The 25,473-nt window shown below is 38.4% G+C and overlaps 1 protein-coding gene across 3 annotated transcripts in view; it reads left to right on the top strand.

Moving 5' to 3' along the window:
- Positions 1 to 25,473, top strand: part of Plcb1 (phospholipase C beta 1) — a 616,577-nt gene that overhangs the window by 387,749 nt on the left and 203,355 nt on the right. For all 3 annotated transcript variants that reach the window (XM_048348812.1, XM_048348814.1, XM_048348813.1), the window contains one exon: positions 18,776 to 18,913. In XM_048348812.1, the coding sequence (XP_048204769.1) occupies positions 18,776 to 18,913 (138 nt within the window). The remainder of the gene's footprint in view (positions 1 to 18,775; positions 18,914 to 25,473) is intronic.

The raw sequence follows: 25,473 nt of genomic DNA, 5'->3' as shown, positions 1-25,473 counted from the left end.
GCCAAATGAATCATACATACCTAATTAATCCTTGACATCAACACATCTATCCAGGCAAAGTCATGGTGCCAAGCTAAATGTACCGTCCTAAGCCTTGCATATTATAAGTGCCTCAACTGTTTTGTTCATTTTTGTTTCCTTCAATTCTTCACTTGTCTTTAGGCCAAGAAAACGTGGTTACCTACCAAGGAGAAAAAAGTTTTGAGGTTTCCATAAAACACGCTGAACTCCACGTTGCATACATACGTACTCACATAACTATTCAACACTTGCTATGCACCTCAGGGAGATACAAACATACCTTCAATGAATATCAGTATTTACACTGCAATAATTTAATTATTTGAATATATACAATTCTTTGGCTTCTGGTATAGCATATTCAATATTTTTAATTTGGTACTCAGTTATATAAATATTAGTAAAGAATAGTTTTAGAGGGTTTTCATCACTCAAAAGCAAAACCAGACTTTTTCAGCCTTCATTCCATCTTCCTTTCAGTCTTTGTTTTAGAAATTTCCTATAAACAGATTCATATCGTATGTGGTGCTAAGTGATTGGCTTCCTTCACTGGGCATAATGTTTGAATACTCATCCTAGGGCATAGCTGGTAGGAATTCTGCGTTGATTTGAATTGCCAAATAAGATTTCATTGCATAGAAAAGCTACATTTTGTTTTTCCATTTTTCAGTTGATGGACATTTAGCTTTTCTTGGCTTTCTCTTGCTACAAATGTTGCTATGAATTCTTATACACAAGTTTTATTTGTAGACCTGTATTTATTGCTCCTAGCTATTTGCCTAGAGATAGAATTTGGGTGTCATATGGTAGCTCTTCTTATCATGTTAAGCAATTGGAAAACTTTTCTTCAAAGTAACTATACCACTTCTATATTTTCACCAGTGGCACATTAGGTCGAATTTATAAATATTTTCCCAACCTATTGGTGTCTTTCTTGTTAGTATCCCTTTTAATTCAATATTTTTACTTTCATTTCATTGCCAGCATTTTATTTTTTATAAATGTCAAGAACTTTTCCCTTTAAGCAAGTGTCCTAGCACCAAACTCTACGGGCCCCCACCCCTCACCAACCCCCTCACCTCTGCTTAATGTGGTTTTATTTCTGACAGAGTCTAATTTAGCTATTTTCTGTTTTACTACATGTGATCTTAGTAGGTAAGAAACCATTGCCTAGTGCAAGTCCTTAAGAATTATGTGTACATTTTCTTCTAAGATTTTTTAAATAGTTTTAACTTTTCATTCATGTCTGTGATACATTTTGAGTTAATTTTAGTGTATTGTGTGAGGGAGGGCTTCAAATTCATTATGATGGTGGTGAGAATTTTATTTTTAGGAAATGCATTTTTTTTCATTTTTAAAATGCCATTTTGAATCCATGGTAAACTATAAGCATCTAAACAATGTGTTGTCTTTCTCAAGCTTCACAGGAAGCTTTAACATAAAACTTTCATAGTCACATTGCGATTGAATCATTAGTGTATCTGTGCGCCAAATTCTGCTTCAGTTTTCCTTGTTATTCTGACCTTCCATAAAAAAAGTAAAAATAAATAAAAGGTATAGGTCACTCTTGTGTTACAAAGGTTACAAAGTGTATGTGCAAGAAACTAACATGGTACCATTGCATGTCAACTTCCTGAATTCTTAGTTACTAAATACACTTTGTTGTTTTTCTATAAGATTAAGCCTAAGTATTAAAAATTCTTACATCAGGCTAAAATTGAAATGCACTATTTTATTTAACAGAGATCACCAAAAGAGGTTTCCAATACTGTGTCTATCAGCTTTACAGCACTGTGATCTACTCATGGAATAAATATCTTAAAGGAGGAAAGGCTTGTTATGGCTTTTGGTGCCAGAGAATTCAGTCCATGCTTGATTGACTGCTGTTCTGGGAACTGCAGTTTGACCATATTCTGGTGCTAGGATCATGTAATACCAGGATCAGGATAGGGAATTTTTTTTAATACAATGGTAAAATATATCAGAAAAGTTAAACAAGTAACATTGATAAATCTGAATAATTTAAAAAATGATCACAAAGAGAAAAATACATTATGAAAAATTAAACCAAATGGTGTAGATATTTGGGATAAAGGAAATGTTTTGCATGGGCTGTGCCAGGTAAAACAAAGACATATATGTGCCGGGGGGTTTTAGCCTCCCATGCTCTCCTGTCCTGCAGGAGAGACGGGAAGGCGTACTCCACGCGGGCGGGTCCAGGAAGAGGGTGTGGGGGCTGACAGACCACCACCCAGCCCTCTTCTCCACAGAGGACAAACAGGCAGCCTGGAAGCTGGTCAGACCCAAACTCGTTTAATTCAGGAAAAGATCTGTTACACAGGTTGGGGGGCGGCAGAAGGGGAGGGATACATGCACCTATGTAGGGGCTGTGATTTGATGCCTGAGCTGTCCATCAGGGGTGACATCACGGGACCTCCCTAAGGGGTGGCTCATATCTATGTCAGGGCCCTCAGAACTGCCTTGTATGCAAGGCGTCTGGGTGGGTGTTCCCCACATCTCCCCCTTCTGTTTTTTAAATAGCAGGAGGGGATGTAAACACAAGGCTCAGTCCAGGGAAAATTGGAGTTCTTAGTCCGTTTCTGTGCCACTCAAGATAAGGCAGGCAGCACTCCCTTCTCTGGCGGTGAGGTGAAAGCAGGTTTGGGCTCTGGAGGTCCACAGCAGCCAAGGTGCTGGTAACTTAATACATGTGGTTAGTAAAACATTTTATCATAAGCATTAAGGCAAGGTGTCAAAAACCTCAACTCCTATTTCCCTCCAACTAGAACCCCTAAGTTTAGCAGCAGGGGAGAGACAAAAGGGAAACAACAAGGTAATAATACTCCTTTCCAATTTTTGTAAGGCTGCGAGCAATATTGCCACAGCAAAACATTAGGCCAGAAAAGACGTCAAGCAGAGTCCAGGAAGCAAACAGGGAAGGGAAGCTGGCTGCCTCAGGCATCGTCTACCACTGATGCATGCATACAGGCTTACCATATTCCCATGGAAGAGTAGAAAAAATCCAGCACGGTCCTTGTTTTTCTAGAGAGAACAAGAAGACATTTCTCCAGAAAGAGTGCTTTGGGCTTAATTTCCCAATTTGGAAAGGCACATACAAGGCTCCTTCCCACACTGTTTTGGGAATATTTAAAATTTTTTGTGTAAATTTAAGATATTTAATGTAAGCATAGCTGTCCTTAACTGGTTATGGGGGCTGTTCACCTCCTTTTTGTTTTTAAAAAATGACACAGGAGGGCACCAGGCTGGAAGTATGGGTGAAGGTCATTTCTTCTGGAACTACTTCCTGCTGAAAGGGGGCAAAGTAGTCAGGGGCCCCTGATTTGCCTGCCACCATCCAGTTTGGTTGATAAAAGTCCTCATCATTACTACGAGACTGGTTATTAGGACCAGAGGATGTCATGGTCTCCTCTGGCCAGCTCCTGTATCTTAGGCACATCAGGAAGTTCCTAGGGCTGGGGACTCCAGGGTCCAGATCTGCGTTGGGCACAGCAGTGTAGAAGGATGATGGCCTTGAACTGCAAGTTCCCAGGTGGTGACCTCAGTGAGGGATGTTATCCTATTAAAAGAGACTTTTGAAAGGGTCAGGCAAAAGGCTGACAAGTTCACAGGACTAGTTAACATGAATGATACAGGAGAACATAACCTGGGCATAAGTCAGAAAAGTTTCATTCAGAACATGAACCCAATTGTGGCCAATTACAAGGAAGGAGGGATAGCTGCAGGAAGTGTTTAGGGATAGTGGTCCGGTTTGGAGTAGCCAGTCAAAGGTTAAAATAAATATATATATACACATATACAACTAGCAGGAAAAGAAAAATGGACAGGTAACTATTCCTCCTGATCTCCTGGCTCCGATTAGTTTTGAAAGGGTGAGACAAGGCAACTCCGTTTAGGATGTGACATCATTCTCCTATTACTCCTCTCTATGATCCTTGTTCCCTGGACTGGCTGAGTCTCAGGGGTCTAGATGCTTGTTGCTGGGATGGCATGCTCCCATTGGCATTCACGGGGTTTGAGCTCAGGGCCTGAGCACTGTCCCTGAGTACTTCTGCTCGAGGCTAGTGCTCTACCACTTGAGCCACAATGCTGATTTCAGCATTTCTCTGGTTCTCTTGAGCCAAGCTTGCAGTCTGGCTCTTTGCTGGTTAGTTGGGCGATGGAGGTTTAGAGAGCTTTTCTTCCCGTGCTGGCTTTGAACTGCAATCAATCCGAGGAGTTCTAGCCATAAAAGCCCTTTTTATATCCAATTAAAGCAACAAGGAGAACAATAGGAACAGAGTCTCACCTGCAGCTTGTCGAGAATTGGCCAACAACCACTTGTGAGAGTTTACACTTAGAGAACAGCAGACTGAATGAGATGAATGAAATCCATGTGCCATCAAATCATATCATCATTTAACCTTACTGGAGGGTGGAAGAGAACACAAATGAATAACAATTGAGAGGGAAAAGGTTCAAGATAATGTAAAAGTCTCAGCTTTAGCAATGGCTATGTCCTCCATCCTGGATCAGTAGGCTTCATTAGCCACATGTGATGGAGGCAGGCAGGGAGATGGGTTGGAACTGGGCAAGGTTGTCGTGGCATCTGAGAGTCCCCTGGATAGATTGTCACACCTCCTGCAAGATTCTACACAGACTGTTTAAAGACATTTGAAATCCCCCAATATTTCCTGGTTGGTTGCTCTGAGTACTCTGGCTGCTCAAATCCTTTATCTAGAAATGTATTTTAAGCCTTTAAAGCTTTTATATCTCTGCCTCAGCCTTATTTGCATCCAAAAAAACTCTGAAACCCAGGGGGCATCTAGCCTCCTGGCTTCCTGTTTTAAAAGAACCATTTTTTTTTTACATGCAGAGTTAATGGGGAGGAGGCGGGAAGCCCCCAGGCGCCACAGCACCGTGGCAGGTGTGGCCCGAGCTTGCATTGTGGAGCCCCCAGCCGAGGGGGGGCACGGCAGAGGCCATCCTCCATCTTGCTCATCCTCCATGCATTCCAGCAGCACAGGGGCGCTTGGCTCAGGACCTAGGGAACTTGGCCCAGGCCCCTCCCTCCCCTCCAGGGCAGCAGGAGGGCTGCTCCCTCCCAAGCAGCCAGGCTGAAAGGCCGGCAGCCACCAGCCAGATCATGGCGTGTTTCAACTCTTTCGAGACCCTCCTGGTCTGGGAGTTCGAGACCCCCAAACCTACGTTTTGTAGCATGGAGCTCAGTGCTTTGAGCACTTGGTCATCATGCTGGGTTTGAGCATGCCCCATCTCTTCGGGGGCCTCCCCCTCAGATTCCGATTGGCCTGGCCCGCCAAAAAGTTTTACCTTCATGCTTCGTGCCCCACGTTGGGTGCCAGAAATGCCAGGGGTTTTTAGCTTCCCATGCTCTCCTGTCCTGCAGGAGAGACAGGAAAGCGTACTCCATGTGGGTGAGTCCAGGAAGAGGGTGTGGCGGCTGACAGACCACCACCCAGCCCTCTTCTCCACAGAGGACAATCAGGCAGCCAGGAAGCCGGTCAGACCCAAACTCGTTTAATTCAGGAAAAGATCTGTTACACACACAGGTTGGGGGGGCGGCGGAAAGGGGAGGGATACATGCACCTACATAGGGGCTGTGATTTGATGCCTGAGCTGTCCATCAGGGGAGATATCATGGGACCTCCCTAAGGGGCGGCTCATATCTATGTCAGGGGTCTCAGAACTGCCTCGTATGCAAGGCGTCTGGGCGGGTGTTCCCCACATATATGCACATCCGTAAGAGAAGAGACCTGACAGACTAGAATAATTCCTACAATGAAAAGCATAAGAATGGCTAAGAAATAAGAAGACATGTTTACCATCACTACTAAATTCTAAAGCACAAATCAAAACAAGCACAAGATACCATGTTGTTCAAAAGACTTCCAAGGATGAAACACTTGTTAGTTACCAATGTGCTATTCACATGTACTATACACATATTACATTAATGGTTGTATGAATGAGTAAATATCTTTTAAAGAAAATCAGGAAACATGTATGTTGGGCCACCAATATTCATTCCTTGGAATCTGAAGTTTCACTTTGCTTATCCAAAGTTTGTGAAGCATATGTGAACACAAACACACACATATTTGTGTATACAAATACACTGTTCATTGAAACATTGCTCATGAGAATAAAACTATTCACAAATGGGAGATGTGTTAAGTAAATATGGTACATCTATAAAATGGGATCCCTACATACTAAAAGACTAATCGATTATTAAATTTATAATGATTTCATCAATACATTGACTAAAAATGAACAAGCTACAAATAAGTATACGTAGCCTGATCTGGCCTATGTAAAATTATTCACTTGTATACATGTTGATAGAGAAATGTGCAGCCTGCACTAAGGACTACAAACTAAATAGCCACTGGCTTTATGTGGCTATTTAATTTTAAGTGAATTTAAATTGATGTGATGTAAATTAAATGTAATCAAATTTCTGGACACTGGCCACATTTCAAATATTCAGTAGCCATTTAAGTATTTGATGTGGGGGCTGAGAATATGGCCTAGTAGCAAGAGTGCTTGTCTCATATACATGAAGGCCTGGGTTTGATTCCCCAGCACCATATATATAGAAAATGGCCAGAAGTAGCGCTGTGGCTCAAGTGGCAGAGTGCCAGCCTTGAGCAAAAAGAGGCCAAGGACAGTGCTCTGCACAAGTATAGCAACAGGTCCATCTTCTCCAAAGTTTCTAATGTATAGCAATGGCCTCAGAAGATGTTCGCCTGCATGGTCTCGCTGCTTGCTTCTGGCTAGTGGGATTAAAAGTACATTTCATCTCATTATACTTTCCTAAATGATTTGAATGTTTGTGAACATACACTATATTCATATTCAAGAGTTTCTCAGATGTAAAACAACAGCAAGTATGATCCCACTGTGTACAAACAAGATTTTAGGCTAGATTTCTTAACTATCTTTGCTTTATATGCCCATAGCTGGATAGAATGACTATAGGTCTGTAGAACTGTAACATCATAGCATTGTAGCTATGTATTATTGTTTCTTTTCTTTACTGTGCTGGGAATGGAACCCAGAGCCTTGTGTGTTCTAGGCAATGGCTTTATTCCTAAGCTATAGCCCCCATCCTGCACAAGTTTATAATGTTGCTTTTATCATGTATGTGTAATTTATTCCTCAGTATTCTTTATGGAAATTACTTGTATATATTGCATACAATACTATCCTGTGCACTTAAATGATTTCTACTGCAGATATTCTATAAAATGTTTAAGACATTTGCACATCACTGGCATTTTGGAATTTCAAATTCATAAAGGTGGCAGTGATTTATAGCTCTTTTATTATATGTACAAAAGCATCTAATGCATCACACTTTGATGCTGTTTTAGTTCTAAATTACTATTCAAACCTGCCTTTATAAAATACAGTGACCATAGAAATCAATGTTCCTGATAAAGTGTTTTTAATTACTGAAATGTCCTTTTTTTATTACTTAATGTAAAAATGCACAGGAATCTTTAATATTTGTCTTCTGCAGAGACATGTCCAAAAATGTGTCAACTCTCACTGAGCTGCTTTAAAAACTATTCTTCAAATGATCATATTCACTAGGATTTTCTGGGCTATACTTGATGACTATTTTTTTTTCTTTGCCAGTCCTTGGGCTTTAACTCAGGGCACTGTCCCTGGCTTCCTTTTGCTGAAGGCTAGCACTCTGTCGCTTGAGCCACAGCGCCACTTCTGGCTTTTTCTATATATGTGGTGCTGAGGAATCAAACCCAGGGCTTCATGTATACGAGGCGAGCACTTTACCACTAAGCCATATTCGCAGCCCCCACTTGATTACTATTAAGGTAAGTTTAGCATAAGAATCAAGGACATGAATATTTGTTGGATATAAGTGCAATAACCTGATGCTGTAAGAGAAAAATAAATTATAACTAATCTACTTGATATCTTGTTCTCCAGGTTGCTTTAGCAGTAGTTAAATGGCAACCAGAATTAAAGTGACTTTGTTTCCTGTAGCCCTTTCCTGGTAGATAAGATCTTTCCAGTTGGATTTATGTATTGCAAGTAGGAATAAACTTCTAAAGAACTTCAGACTTAGTATATGTAAACTAAAATATGTGATCATAACCTCTTCTTATGCAAACCTGTTCTATCTTCCTTATCTACAGCATCATTATCTTCATGGTACAGTTCAGAAACTAAGAATTATTATATTGACTTACATTTCTTCAACCTAAATACCCAATCCAACATCAAACTGATTTTGCCGTTGGTATGTGGTATTATTATCCAGTAATACTACAGTACCTCTGGTCAAAGCTACTGGACTCTGTCATATAAAATGCTGCAGGTGCCTCTTCTCTAGTCAGTGCCACATTATAGTAAATGGCATCCTATTTCCCTGGCTTGAAATCATTCGACTTCCTCACTTTGCTTAGGAGTTTAAAAAGAAAAGACCATACATCTGGTGTAGTCTGGCTTCCTATTTATCTCACATGCTTGTTTCACCTGACTTCATCTACTGGCGTTCAACTTTCTAAAACTCAAGATTCTGTATTAACACCAGACATTTGCTATGTTTCCAATCTGCCCGAAATGCTTACAGTTCTTCTGCTTCTGATGAAAACTTTTCTTCATTTCTCAAATTTCAGTTCGATAAATGCTTTTTTAGGGTAGCACTCCTTAATTGCCTAGATTTTGTCAGATTTTCCAATTAGATTCTTTTGCACATTTTGAGAACCTACACTTTTTTTCCTGGTACTGAGGCTTGAATTCTGAACCTGGGCACTGTCCTTGAGCTCCTTTTACTCAAGGCTAGGAATCTACAAGTTGAGTCACAGCACAATTTATGGCATTTTCTGTGATTTAATTGGGCTGGCTTCAAATGGCAAGCCTCAGAGCTCAGCCTCCTAAGTAGCAAGGATTACAGGGGTGAGCCACCTGCCCAGCTGAATCTATTTTTGTAATTTATATTTCTTCACCAAGATGATAATATCTATTATTATTCACCAATACAACAGCACCAAATAGAACCATGTCAGGTTGTTCAATTAAAATACTGACAATGGGGGCTGGGAATGTGGCTTATCTGTAGAGTGTTTGCCTAGCATGCATGAAGCCCTGGGTTTAATTCCTTAGCACCACATAAACAGAAAAGGCCAGAAGTGGCGCCATGGATCAAGAGGTAGTGTGCTAGCCTTGAGCCAAAAGAAACCAGGGACAGAGCTCAGGCCAAGAATTCAAGCCCCAGGACTGTTTGTCAGTGGATGCATGAGGACCATGTAGCAGATGCTCAACAGCACAAGGAAAGTTGTTGGTCTTCTACAGAGGAGCATTTGAAATATTGAACAGTGGTCCATAGAACAGTGCTCCTGCCCAAACATATGCTTCCATGCAAGGAAAACTTTGATTATACTTCAGAATGAAATTCCCTAATTATATTTCCCTTTGTGCTGTTGATATTGTAAATGAATGTGGTCGCTGAGAATCCAGTCCTATTGGAATAAGCTCAGGAAGTTGGTATCTACCCAAACCAGACCATTTTTTTAATTTTTTTAAAGTTTTTATTATAAAACTGATGTACAGAGAGGTTACAGTTTCATACGTTAAGCATTGGATACATTTCTTGTACTGTTTGTTACCTTGTCCCTCATACCCCCCTCCCCCTCCCCCTTTCCCCTCCTGCGGTGTTCAGTTCACTTACACCAAACAGTTTTGCAAGTATTGCTTTTGTTGTTGTTTCTCTTATTTTACCCTTTGTCTCTCAATTTTGGTATTCCCTTTGAATTTCCTAATTCTAATACCAGTACACACTGTTTCCCATACACTCAGATAAGATTACAGAGATAGTGTAGATACAATCACAAGAAGGTGATACACGAACATCATCAATAGTAGAAACTACAGATACACATGGGATGTTGAAAGTAGTTACAACTGTGATATAACAATCATTTCCATAAAATGGAGTTCATTTCACTTAGCATCATCTTATGTGATCATAAGGGTATAGCTATTGGGCTCTTGTGATCCTCTGCTGTGACTTGCCTAAACCTGTGCTAATTATTCCCAATAAGGGAAACCGAGGCTGATATCAGGAAAGCAACCCCCTTTGCAATAGCCTCCAAAAACATAAAATACCTAGGAATAACCTTAACCAAAGAAGTGAAAGACCTCTTTGAGGAGAACTTTAAAACCTTGAAAAATGAAATTAAGTCAGAACTAAGGAAATGGAAAAACCTCCCATGCTCCTGGATTGGGAGGATTAATATAATCAAAATGGCAATATTGCCAAAGGCAATCTACAAATTCAATGCAATACCCATTAATATCCCAACACCATTCTTTGATGAAATAGAGGAAGCAATCCAGAAATTCATATGGAATAATAAAAGACCTAGAATAGAAAAAACAATCCTAAGCAGAAAGAAGAGTGCTGGAGGAATTACAATACCCAACTTCAAGCTGTATTATAAAGCTATAGTAATAAAAACAGCTTGGTATTGGCACCGGAACAGGCCTGAAGACCAATGGAACAGAATTGAAGACCGAGAATGAACCCACAGAACTACGCCTACTTAATCTTTGATAAAGGGGCTAAAACAATAGTTTGGAAGAAAGATAGCCTCTTTAACAAATTGTGCTGGAAAAACTGGCTCAACACATGCAACAAACTAAAACTAGATCCTTATATATCACCCTGCACCAAAATCAATTCCAAATGGATTAAAGACCTCGAAATCAAAACAGACACCCTGAAAACACTAAAGGAAGAAGTAGGAGAAACACTTGGGCTCCTTGGCGCAGGATGGAACTTCCTGAACAAAGACCCAGAAAGGCTACAAATCAAAGAAAGGTTGGACAAATGGGACTGCATCAAACTGCAGAGCTTCTGCACGGCATAGGACATAGCTTGCAAGATAAACAGAAAGCCCACAGACTGGGAGAAGATGTTTACCGGCCATTCAATGGACAAAGGCCTCATATCTAAAATATATGCAGAACTAAAAAAATTACCTTCCTCCAAAACAAAACTGCAAAGAACTAATAGCACACTCATCAAGTGGGCTAAAGACCTACAAAGAGACTTCTCTGATGAGGAAATGAGAATGGCCAAGAGACATATGAAAAAATGCTCTACATCACTGGCCATAAAGGAAATGAAAATCAAAACAACATTGAGATTCCATCTCACCCCAGTAAGAATGTCATATATCAAGAAAACTAACAATAACAGTTGTTGGAGGGGATGTGGCCAAAAGGGAACCCTACTTCATTGTTGGTGGGAATGTAAACTGGTTCAGCCACTCTGGCAAGCAGTATGGAGAATCCTCAGAAGGCTAAATGTAGAACTCCCCTATGACCCAGCAACCCCACTTTGGGGTATTTATCCAAAAAACCACAAACAAAATCACAGTAAAGCCACCAGCACAACAATGTTCATTGCAGCGCAATTTGTCATAGCGAGAATCTGGAACCAACCCAGATGCCCCTCCGTAGATGAATGGATCAGGAAAATGTGGTACATATACACAATGGAATTTTATGCCTCTATCAGAAAGAATGACATTGCCCCATTTGTAAGGAAATGGAAGGACTTGGAAAAAATTATACTAAGTGAAGTGAGCCAGACCCAAAGAAAACAGACCATTTTTTATTATACTAAGAATGGTATCCTCTTGTTGCCAGTGGTGAAAGCTGGAGAGATCTCAAAGATAAAGACAAGCTTCTCTGCAAAATGTTTTCAGTTTGTTGCCACCATTAGAGAAAGAATTTAAAAGGCAAAACAAAGTAAATGGGAGGAAATATTATTATGGAGCAAAAAAAAATACCCATTTGAGTTCAGTGTGGCCTTCTGAATAGAGAATCATACTACTGGAATTTGGAGGAGCTTCTCTTATAGAAACATGTTAACAGAGAGGAGGTCTGTTGGTAACTTCAGATCGGGGAAAGGTGGGGAATTCATTTCCCTGACCTTACACGTGTGGGATGCATCATGAGAGCAGATATAGAATGGAAACAACCACGTTACAAGAATAATAGTATGGAGATGGTAGTATTATGAAATACAAGGACTCTTCGTGGTTTTCTTGGTCAGCCATATTGGACCCAATTGGGTTGGGGTGTTATTGTTTCTTACTATGCCCCATGATGTCCGAATAATGCAGACTTGTGTTTTTAACAGCCTTTAGCCATTGGGTAGTCTGCCTTTTTATTTCCCTATGTCTAGCTGACCTTTATCACTCTTACACGTGAGAGAGATAGAGAGAGCTGGGAGCAATAAAGACAATGGGGAAATAATCTTCCTGGGAAATAGAAAATCAGAGGAGCACTAAAGTGGGAAAGTTTATATAAATGGAGATCTGAAGCACTGTTGCTTCAATTAACACTATTTTTTGTTACCCAGTAACATAGATTTTCCTTTATTTTAATGTTTACAGACGAGTTCTAGATCAAACCATGAGGTTGAATCTAATATATACTGGAATCTCTGGAACCACTGTGTACCAGTTTGTGGAAGACAAATGTTAAAACTATTTGCTCAAGTTACCACTGGTTGTAAAAACTAAAAATAAATTTAAAAATATTATTAGAAATTAACACAAACTTTCAACAAAATGAGTTTTATTAAAAATACATGTGATAAATACTCAAAACCCATCACCTTCTGATTATTTTATTCAATACTATGGTTATTACGTGCTTTAATTCCCTTTTTATTCCCCACGTAGAATTGTCATAAGAGGGCTGGTGATAGTTTTATGGCATGGAGACATTATTAACTTGTTTAATCCTACTGAATAAACATAATCACTCAACTTTCAGCATAATTTCTTCTCATTGAAAGATGAAGGATTAGAGATGGTACCTTTGGCCTTTCTTGCATACTGTGCTTTGATGGATCAATAATGGACTATAGAAGATATTTTCCTGCTTTCAAGCATAATCATATACTTAAAAAGGCATATTTAAGAGAGAGGTTATTTTTCGACTCTATGATTTATTATTCTAAAAAAGTAAATATCATGTCTTCTTGAGACTTTGAATTTTAAAGGATTTTATATCCCTGAGATTTGGAAGATATAATACATTATTGATCTTTATGTATTATAGAATTGAGTTAACTTGTGCATTTCTACAGTAGTAGAAAAGGGATATAAATTAATGAGTGAAAATTCAAATAACCTTGAAATCTATTTCAAGCTTTCAAAGACACATATTCACATCTCAAGATACTTATAGATGAATTATGTAGTTATTTCAAATTATTTATAATGGATTGCTGAGAAATTATTTAACCTTATTAACATCTATTGTTCTATTAAGAGAATCAGTAGCTATTTCATTGCTGTTTTACATACTTAAGGAAGTATGCATGTATGTCAGTCACCACAAAAATTATTCACTCCTCATGTTCATGCAACACAGTTCTAACTTTGGCAAATGCTTTAGGCAGCCATTAATACCATCCTCTACCTCACATAGAGACAAAGGTGAAGGTCACTGAAAATATATTGCCCAATTTTCAAAGCCAGTAAAATGAAGGAGATGGATTTCAAAAAGTTCCAAGAATGACTTGACCTTGAACATTTTTTAAAAGTACACTGCCCATGAGCAATTAAGGGAACTATCAATTCAGATGAATGTGTTTTATAAAGTCATCCAAATTTAAACAAGCCATAAATCCCATAAATGCCAATGTAATTCCTGACTGCCAATCTCCAAGAGATAATAAAAATATTAATATCCAGTAAAAATGTTCTTGTTCATGTAAGAAACTACATAGTCAAGTATATGCCCTGTGTTGTCTATTGCTTTCACGTTGTTGGTTTAGTTTTCAATTATTTAGTGCTTATTACACATTCTCTGTATGTTTTTTAATTTATTTTTTTCCTTATTGTCAAAGTGTGATACAGAGGGCTTATAGATTCATATGAAAGGCAGTGAGTACATTTCTTGTTCTACTTGTTACCTCCTCCCTCATTTCACCCGCCCTACTTTCCCCTCTCCCCCCAAGAGTTGTGCAGTTGGTTTACAACAAATGGTTTCTAAGTGTTGCTTTGTGAATGGTTTGTCATTTTGTTCTTTGTCTCTTGATTTTGGTATTCCCTCCCCTTCCCCAGTTCTATTACCTGTATAGACAATATCTCTGTATGTTTTTTATATAATGTTTTGGTATCTGTATAATGCTTTGTTATCATCTCACATGTGAGAAACAGAAGCACAGAAAAGTTAGCTTTGGAAGGCCATGTTGCTTGTAAAAGACAGGGCCAGAAATCAAAGCCAGAGGAAAGGCACAATCTCCGCACCTACGCCCATGTGTCCACAACCTGTAGGAAATATACAGACACATGGATTTCCCAAACGGAGCATTGTTTATTTGTGCCATTTTTAAAGACTTGTCAGACCTTTTGTTTTGACATATTCCATTTTAAATGATGTTCTGAGCTTCTAGAGGCCTCCTTGGCAACAGATAACTGTAACAAAGAACGAGGGAAGAATGCCAGTGTTCCTACAAAATAGGAAGAAGTCTCACCATCCACAAAGAACTCACCAACAGGAAGCTGAGTCAAACTCACTGAAAGTACCTGTGCATCCTTTTTAACTACAGGTCTCTATATCCTTCTAAAACTTGGATGTTTAGCTATTGGAAATTATCTTGAATCACTGCTTGATCCTACAAGTTGAATGGAAATGTAATTTATTTTAGCCTTTCTATAGCAGCCTAAATAGTGACACCTAATTGTGTAATTTGCACACATTCTTAACCCTTGGTGCTTGTGGGGAGTTTTGTATGTGCACTGCAATAGTAATTGTGATAGATTCAAATTTTGCTGGCAGTTGGATGGTTGCTGATGTTAAAGAAGGCAGAATGAGCTGGGCATTAGTGGCTTATACCTGTAATCCTAGCTACACAAGAGGCTGAGATCTGAAAATCATGATATGAAACCAGTTCAGGCAGGAACGTCTGTGAGAATCTTATCTCCAATAAACTACCAAAAAGCCAGAAATGGAGCTGACTCAGTGATAGAGTACTAGTCTTGAGCACAGAAAAGCTGGGAGACAACATCCAGGCCCTGAGTTCAAGCCCTATGATGGCAGGGAGAAGGAAGAGGAGGAGGAAGAGAGGGTACTTTTAAAATATGAATCACCACTTTCTATTCTCTGGAATTTTTAAGTTTGACAAATACTGGTGAGATCAATTAACTACTTATTTCCATTGACTTATTTTTCTGATACATATTTTATCCATTTTTTTTTTACTAAGGATAACTTTAAAAAATGATCATTGAACTTCACCTTTTAAATTCCATTCTTTTTATTTTTTTTACTTTTTATTTTTATACTTTCTTATTAGTATAAACTTGTTGACCATATGCCCACATATGCATACAATTTACTTTGATCAGATCCATCCTCTCCTTCACTCTTCCCCTTTCCAAGCAAACCTCCTTGTTTCACACTTTGCAAAAGTATTTTGACCATAGTCACCTTCCTTTGCCCTGTTAGTTCTCTCTCTAGTACCCACACTTCCATCAGACTTGTTTTATATTCCTTTCACTCAATTTGTAAGCATATGCTAAATTCCGGAAGGGATTTCACTGTGGTATTTCACACCACTTCCTTCCATTCTTCCCTAGGAATGCAAGTAATGTCATTTTCTTTCCTATTTTGATTTCACATATGGAGCAGTAATATTTTAATGAGTTATGTAAAATATTAATTCAGGGACATGAGGTTTATGGTTGATTTATTTTTTTGTTCTGCCAATGGAATCATTTGCATTATGTTTCTATGCATCTCACTTAAGTACAATAAGTAATGCATCTCTTTTATTTGTAGTTATTGCGCTGTGTTGACAGAAAGATTTTCATATGCTTAATCATTTGTATGACTGATAGATTCAAACTGTAACCATGACATATTGAAAATAGTACGTGAAATGCTGATAACAGAAATAACTCAAAAACAATTTTAAGATGGCTAATAAGCCACCAATGATATATTTTTGGGGGATAAAAAAATTAAATAAGATATGTTTGTGGCACCCAAAATACTTCTGGAATAAAAGGTATCTTATTTTGTGTATATCTAACATACAAATAAACCAGCTTTTGTTTAAAAAAGAAAACATATTGAGTAGTAAAGGCTCGAACTGGCATTTAACTTTTGCCAATTTGAGCTTCAACTCTATGCTTCCCTCTTGAGTACTCATCTTGAGTGTTCTACAACCTGAGCCATGCCTTTAGACAAGTTTTTTGCTGGTTATTTTGGAGGTCGAATCCCATGACCTTTTTTTTTTAAAACTTGGGTTAGCTTCATACCTCATCCAAATCTCAGCCACATGAATTGCTAGGATTGCAGATATGAGCCAGCAATGGTTGGCAACTTTTCAAAGAATAATTTCTTAACTTGTAGGCATTCTTCAGTTAAATGTTATAACTACAGGGAAACATGGCAGAAAAAGAGAGTCCTCCATTCTTAAGAGAAAAACAGGCTTTACTTTTCAGTGGCTGATGATCTAAAATGAGAATTGCTAATGAACTTTTAACTGAAGTAAAACTCAGTGCTCTTTGCAATGGACATGAAGTAATTTAATTCTGAATCCTGATGACTGAAAAGCATTGAACTTACTCAGCCAGACAGTCTCTTTTCTATGAATATCATAGGCACAGAGATAATCTAGGATTTAACTTTTAAAATGGAGTTAATATTTTCCCTTTAAAGCAGCAGGAGTAAAGCTAATGATGGATTCTAATTACTGATTTAGAACTTGTGACTGTTAATTACAAGCTTGTAGTAGTTTCTGAGAATTATTTTCCTCTTCCAAGTATACACCAAAAATTCACAAAATTACAAGAACTGATCAAACATACTTTCTCTCTAAGCTTGCTCCAAATTGTGTTAAAAAAAAAAAGCATTGTGATGCTATTAATCATTTTACCAAACATCTGTTATCTGTTATCATTGTTTAATTACCCTTCACAAAACATGAATTCTTCCTGGATATTCCCTTTTAATCTTTTATTAACTCCAGATTGCTAAAAATGTCTCTTTTGCAATAATTATTTATTTAAAAATTTTTGATTACATGCCTCTTTTTTTCAGGGTCATGAAATTGATGTTTTTATGGTAGCTTTTGATCTTTCTGGGAGGCCTCATCTATTCCATTCCTAACCTGACAGGGGAGCTGAAGCTTCAAATTACATTGGGAAAAGCTTTGAAATGGAATTTTCTCTTTTTTGTAACTTACCTGAAATATACCTCTTCACCCAGCCAAGCATAGTAAAACCTTTAATTAGCTAAAGAGAGAATTAATGGTACCAAATAAAAAGTAACTCAGTTTAGCAAGGGTTTTGTTTGTTTTCTTTTGGGGCTTTTCTTCAAATTCTATTCTTTCTTTGTAAGGATTGTGTACATAAAAACCTCAGAAGGGAGGTCAGGCTAACCAGCCTCAGTAATCAGACCATATTGGCCCAGCATTTAGCTAAGTAAATAAGAATGCAAGTTTATTCCCTGTTCAGAAGCTGGCAGCAAATTTGCTAAGTGATTGATTTGATGCTAATTTTCTGCTTGGACTGAGAAGTCTTTCAGGGCCTGTCCTACGGGAGAAAAAGAAATCCAGCCAAGCTGACTAAACTCTATTTTAGGTTTTATTTTGAGTCCCCAAAACTTGGACACTTCCCTTTTCCTGAAAAAAATAAATAACCAATTGTATCTCTATGGAATTCTTACTTACCGTGTTCAAAAAAATGCAACTTGTTCTCAAAAGATGGCAGAAATTCTGTATGTTCAAATCACAGATCGTTCTAAAGGTAGAATTTAAACTAACAGAGTTTTGGTGGATATGGTTATCCTGTTCATTTTAACACCCTATCTCTTTATGTTTGTACTCGGAGTTGGAGAAAGCCAACACAAAGAGCCTTGCTTGTGTTACTGCCATCATCTTAGATGGCATATTTCCCTTACTCTAACCTGTACCAGTGATCAGCTGATAAGGACAATGGTGGTTTGGGCTCACCATTTGGGAGGGCTCAGCTCATAATCAGGCAGACTTATCACTTTCAGGACCCTGATGATAGAGTGAGGGATGGCACTCCATGGTAGAATTAGAAGGCATAGCAAACTCATGAATGCACCTGGCCAAATAGTGAAAAGGCAAGGACAAGTGCAAGGGCAAGAGAACGAACGAGGGGCACAAATTCCAATATTCCTTTCAGGGGCACACCCCTCCATGATCGGATTAGATGACCTCCCACTAAACCAAACCTCTTAGTTTCTAATATCTCCCTAGAGTACCAAGCTAAGGACTAGGTGTATGACATGTGGACCACTTAGGAGCCTTTAAGATCCAAATTAGAGAAGACTTAAGATCTTTTTGATTTTGCAAAAACTACCTTCCTTGTCTTGATATAGCCATGAATTCTGGACAGAGGGATGGAGATGTTGTTCACTTCCATATGGGATGATCAGCGGAAATAAAATGAGAGTCACAGTACATAAAAATGTGTTGCTGAATAGGAATATGACACTTGATTGAAGACCATACTTCTTAAGGAAGATATTTTCTCTGCACAGCCTTTGGGCAGTTGTTTTGTTTCTGGAATTTTTTTTTATACCCATGTTAAAATGCAATTCTGTTTTGAAATCCTGCAAGGTTCAGTTCTCTTTGTGTTACTCTCCTCTTGGGTTGTAACCTCAGGGTAGGCTAATTTGTTTTTCCACATTTGTTATCTAGGACCCCAAATTACGTGAGCTTCTAGATGTGGGGAACATCGGGCGCCTGGAGCATCGCATGATAACGGTGGTGTATGGGCCTGACCTTGTGAACATCTCCCACTTGAATCTCGTGGCTTTCCATGAAGAAGTAGCCAAGGTATGGTAAATGGAAATCTGAGAGGCACTTTTTTCCATCTGGATTCATGTGATGTTGTGCAAACATTTGGGAAAGATTTTGGATTTATGTCATATTTAGCCTGTGTTAAAATTATATCTAAAAATAACTCAGCTGCCAAGGATAGGTGTCATTTGAACACTCCCAAATACACAATAATACACATTTACTTTGAGTTGTGGAGGCTTTTTTCCATTAGGAGTGGTACATTTCTATCATTTCATTGCAAAACAAAATGGAAATAAAGTCATATTTTGTTTTATCTGGACATCTTAACCCAAATCATTCTCTCTTGTCTTGGCTTCATTCCTATACCATTTTCCACTCTCTATCCAAATAGTGAAATAACAATCTGTTTAAGGGAAGACAATTGAAGTACATTGAGTTTTTGTTGTTGTTGTTTGTTTGTTGAGACAAAGTCTCACAAAGAGTTCATCCATAGACTGCCACCATTCCTATAGCAGTTACTCAGTTATTATACGAAAGGACAAAAATAAAATCTTAAAATTTTAAATAATAATGTTTATGCAGCTATGCAGCTATGCATCAAAGATATATCAAATATGACTCTCCATTAAGGAATTGCTATTTTCCTAAGATACTGAGAAGTTTTTAGATACATACAGAAATAACTAGAAAACCAGCACACAAGAAATAGTGAACTTCAAGAACCTGTTCACTTAAGAATGATGCTCCCTCTAGAACTATTCAATCAGCATTTTAAGAAATACTGAAGTGAACATATTTTAAGAGCTTCTCTTTTTCACATTTGAACTTAATTCAATGTTACTAATGATTGTTTTTCTGCAAATAATTTCCTTCAAGAGTTAAAAATATAAATCCAAATATTCCTATCTTTAAAGTCTGTGATATTTGTCACAGATCACTATGACAGTGCTACTCTCAGTGTGCATTGTTTAGACATTGTCATCTGTGATTTTTTTAACCCTTATTGCCCTGGCAATTTTATGAGCTATAACGAATGTCTTTGATCTCTAATTAGAGTGATTTGGGGCAGCGATTTATGTCCAGAATTTTTGTAACACAGACTCTAATTTCTACAACAGAATGAATGAAATGCCAACCAGTTTTAATTCTTTTTTTTTTTTTTTTTTTTTTTTTTTGCCAGTCCTGGGGCTTGGACTCAGGGCCTGAGCACTGTCCCTGGCTTCTTTTTGCTCAAGGCCAGCACTCTGCCACTTGAGCCACAGCGCCACTTCTGGCCATTTTCTGTATATGTGGTGCTGGGGAATTGAACCCAGGGCCTCATGTATACGAGGCAAGCACTCTTGCCACTAGGCCACATCCCCAGCCCCCAGTTTTAATTCTTTAAGGGGTTTAGAAAGTCCACCTTCTCAATATGCAAAATAGTAATCTATTTTCTCTTTAACAACTGAGTTACCCATTTGCTTCTATTGGATAGTTCACACCTGGGAAGGTTTCAGGACAATGAAACTTTGGGTGACAGCATTAAGTTCTCACCTACTACAGTCCTTATTCTGATATCCCACTGTTAACAAGTTTACATGGTTAACATATTTCATTCCTCAATACATAGATGGATGGTTGAATGAATGGGTGAATATAGACAAACAAATGCTAAACACAATTTTTAAAATTACTCCCCTAAAATCTAACCATTTTCTCTTTTAGAGATGTCCACTGCATGATATGCATTAAACCTCAAGTTAAAATATTCAATAAATGACAGTCACTTTCAGGGAAATATTTATAAAGAGTGAATATTTGTCTTTTAGCTCATGCCAATTTGCCTATCTTAAGTTACATTAAACCCATAATTGAAATATATGCAATTTCCTTCTCTCTGTGATTTCTATTCAGTAGTTTTCCATAGAGATTTTGATTTCAGAGATCCTGTAACATTCCCTATTAAGACTATGTCTACAAAGACTTTTCTAGCATCTGTTACTTGGTATCTCTGGTACAAGTCATGAAGCAAGGAAGTGTGTTTTTTGTCTTTTTAAGCAGCAATAATTTTTAGGGTATTTCCTCCACACTAAAAGAGCTCACAGTTAAAAATTGTAAACACTATTTTACCTGTAAAACTTTTTTTTCATACTCAACTTGTTAGTGCTTTCTCACAACATCACACCTGTATTTCATATTTGGGGCCAATGTATGTTATACCTTTAGTGATGGTAGATGTCTAGGAGATAGCTTCTGCCCTTAGGTAGAACACCAAACAGGACCCTGAGCTATCTTTCAAAGTTAAATGTCTCTAGGAGAGAGCATGTACCAGTGGATTCCAGCTCATTCCATTATTTAACACATGTGTTGGGTGAATGCCTTTTCTCAGCCAGAAACAATCCCAGTGCCAGTGATAGAGCAGTAAAGAAAGACATTTTCTCTGATGACATCCAAGAAAGAAAATAAATGAAGTAGTAAATGTATTGAATCTCTGGTGGTGATCTATATGGAAGATAAAAGCCAAAGGAAAGGAAGTGTGAAGAGAGAAGGAAATCAATTCTGGACGCTATGTTTGGACCATTCAGATCAAATGCAGTCTAGAAAGACATTTCTCAGAGGCAACCCTATTACAGATTTCTGAGAAATCTATAGGTTCAGCATAAACTAACACTGGGGCTTAAACTTTCTTAATGATATAATTGCAGATTTACATGCTTCTTGTTCTTCCCTAAGTCACTTGCAATTGATTTTTTTATGTTATTTCATTCTATTTTATTTTATTCTTTGGCCTATTACCATGGCTTGAACTCAAGCTTTGAGCTTACTTGGCTGGCTTGCTTGGTTGGCACTTTACCACTTGAGCTATACTTCCAGCCTAGCATTTTGCTGGATATTTTGGAAAAGGAGTCTCATGGACTTTTCTTCCCCGGATATATTCAAAGCAATATCTTAAGCAGAAAGAATTATAGTCATGAGCCATCCAGAGACATTCAGAAACTGAAGTTTTAATTTATTCCTCCAGTGAATCCTTTGAGAGAGAGTCATGAAGAAGATACCTTTCAATTTCCCTCTCTAGAAATGGGATTAAGACTAAGACTGCAATTAAACAACAATCATACATTTCTTACCCTTCCTGACTTATCAGGTCCTTCAGACCCTAATAATCATTTTCTTTCCAGGAGTGTCTCCTGTGAATATAGCTTGGAAATGGGCAGTTTGTTTAACATGTACCCTAAGGCACACAATTCAATTTTCATGCATGCTCACTCTCCTGTGACCAATGAGAACCTTGTATCTGCTACAATTCAGAACCCAAAATGCCACTCTCAAGACACCTCTCTGGGATCTCCTGAGATCTCTGTAGAGCTGCAAGGGAAGTGGTAAATGTCATAGTCCTCTGTCATCTCCTAGGCTTGGCTCCTAAGTCTTCTATGTATGGCTACATGATGGGTAGTAACATTGGAGGTATCATCAAACAACACAGAAACAGGAAAAAAAATCCCAATAAGTTCTACTATAAATATGGGTATCTTAGGGTCTCAGGAAATAGAACAGAGGTAAAATGAAAACCTAGACCAAACACACTTAAAGAGACACATTGCGCTTTCTGGACTCCTTCCCAGTTTTGCTCATGACTACATCTTCCTTACAAGCTAGGCACTTGCTTCATTTGCAGAAATGTTTTTCTTCACCATGGTTACTTTCTTCTTGGTTCCATCCCCTTTCAGTCCAGCAAAGACCCTGGACCTCGATACTCACCCACACATAGCTCTCACCCCTCACATACACTATTGTCTTCAGGATCACTTTAACATAGACTCTTACTGCGTGCCCTTTTCCAGTGGTCTGGAAAATTCAGTAACTCTCCAAGCCTTGGTCCTGACTCCTTTGAGATTTCTCAACATAGAGAGGTTCTAATGTATTTCATCCTTGGTCACTCATCACTGAACTCCTGGAAAAGCATCAGACACAAGGACAATCACTAATTCTCTGAGACAACATAACTCTCTGCAGGAGCTGAGCAAGCATATTAATAATTGTGTTACACGAAGCTGAGAAAGAGAAGATTTGGGGTCGTTGTTGCAACCTGAAAATCTATCTGAGGCATTCTCTTTCATAGCTGCTCTCTGTTTCCTACAAATCGTCTTAGAGAAATGGATAGAAAAACTTGTGTATACATCAGAATCACCAGCGAGGCTTGTGAAAACACACTGTATTGGACTCTGACTCCAGTAACTCTAGGATAAAGCCTGAATCTCTGCATCTCAAACAGATGGGGATATGATGCTAATGCTGCTAGCTTGGACACTGCATGTAAAGGATCACTTCCTCAGAGAAGTGTGGGTTCCGTATTGCCAGATCTTTGAAATTTGTTCCAAAATCAACTGGATAGTCTATGCAAAGGTGTTAAATAGTGGCAACAGTTCTTTTTATGCATCATGTAAGCCAAACAAAACACAGCTATGGGCAAAGGCACTTCATTTAGCAGCATTTTTTTTATTTAGACACATATTGAGGAAGAAAAACATTATACTAATAAAATTCTTAGGTCCTGATCACTGAGCACAAGGAGGAAAGCACATAATATTTTTTGCAGATTTAAATCAACATTCAGCAGCTCATTTGGACATTCTCTACTTTCCAAAGCACTTATTTTCTGGGTGTCTGAAAACTGTCCTTTCTGCATTATTAAAAAAAAAAAAAGAATTAACCATCTACCCTTTTAATAGTCATTGTGGAAATTTTCAGAAGTTTGATAATAGCCATTTACCTGTGCCTCATATTCTTTATAAAACATCTCCATGAGCTGTGAAGGGAAGAGAGACAGAATAATATGAACGAAATGTTTCAGATGCCTCTAGCTTCCCTTTGTATTCCTGTAACTGGAATATTAAAATAATAATAATAATAATAATAAAGGAGACAGATCATGACTTAAGTAGGCCAGATTTAAATGTCAGGAAGAGTACAAACACTACACAATGTTCTACAAACTCACCTTTCAACATTCAGCCCATTAATTAATCAAGCGCAAACCAAGCAATTGGGAAATTGCTGCTGGGGGAGGTTAATATGAGCTGTTCTGGTTGCTGGAGAAAACAGGACTGTTGCAAATTAAATATTCACCACACACAGGCCACAAGTTTGGCTTATTGTGGGAAAGAACTAAGCAGGAAATGGAACTCTTATTGATAATGTGATCTGAGATTGAAGATCCAGGATGGAGCATCAGAAAAAGTAGTGAGCACTGGAAAGGGAGATGAACTTACAAGCCCCTTAACAATATGGGTACATTCTACAGCTATAAAATGCCAAGCATGGACTCATCTACTCCCTAATTTATCTACTAAAGCTCCCCACAATCTGCCAAACTGTGCTTTAGATGTTGGGGGTAAAGCAACAAACAAAATAGGTAGACCCAGTTTCTTATGCCTAGCAGCATTTTAACAAAGGGAAAACAATAAATCAGTAAATTACATGAGGTTTTAAGGAGAAGTAAGTGATATTAAGTAGAGGCAAGGAGTACTCAGAGTGGGTTGTCAACTAGGTTAGTCAATCCAGTCATCTTTGGGAAAGTGGTGCCTGAGCAAAGACTGAGGGAGAAGGCATTGAGGATGTCTGGAGCAGGAATATTCCACATGGAAGGAACAGCAAGGACAAATGTCCTAAATCTAGAGATTGGCTGGGGTGTTTAAAATCAACAAAGTGCAAGTGTGACAGGAGCAGAGTAAGATGGAGAGAAGGTAGTAGCGGAGAAGACTGAGGAAGCAATAGATGTTGCCTCTTGGTACAGTGCTGTAGACTGTGGAAGACTCTTTTTCTTCTTTTATCATTTGCCCACTGACTTCATTCTTTTTTTTTCTTCTTTATTGTTAAAGTACAGAGGGGTTACAGTTCATATGTAAGGCAAGTACATTACTTACCTAACTTGTTACCTCCTCCCCCATTTTTCCCCTATCTCCTCCCCCCTCTTCTCCCTTCCCCCCCCCCCCCCACCATGAGTTGTAGGGTTGGTTTACACCAATTGGTTTTATAAGTATCGCTATTGCAATGGTTTGTCTTTTGATCCTTTGTCTCTCATTTTCGGTATTCCCTTTCCCTTCCCTAGTTCCAATACATGTCTATGCAGTATCCGGGGTACTAAAATCAGTTAGAGTAATAGCAGGAGTAAAACTACAGGAAGGGAATACAAGAGAACAAAAGGTACAGTTTCACATGGTATGTTGAAATTAACTACAGCAATGACATACCACTTATTTCTATAACATGGAGTTCATTTCACTTAGCATTAACTTATGTGTTCATACCGGCATAGCTATTGAGCTGTTGTGCTCTTCATCTATCTCTATCCTAGAGATGTACTAATTATTCCCTATGAGGGAAACCATAGGGTTTATGTTTCTTTGGGTCTGGGTCACTTCACTTAGTACGATTTTTTCCAAGTCCTTCTGTGTCCTTATGAATGGGGCAGTATCATTCTTTCTGATAGAGGCATAAAATTTCATTTTGTATATGTACCACATTTTCTTGATCCACTCATCTGCTGAGTGGCGTCTGGGTTGGTTCCATATTTTAGCGATGACAAATTGTGCTGTGATTAACATAGTTGTGCG

The sequence above is a fragment of the Perognathus longimembris genome, chromosome 6, assembly GCF_023159225.1.
Source record: "Perognathus longimembris pacificus isolate PPM17 chromosome 6, ASM2315922v1, whole genome shotgun sequence".
In the NCBI taxonomy this organism is placed as follows: Eukaryota; Metazoa; Chordata; class Mammalia; order Rodentia; family Heteromyidae; genus Perognathus; species Perognathus longimembris.
Note: the sequence above shows the minus strand (reverse complement) of the source record. Positions and strands in the feature narration are given on the sequence as shown.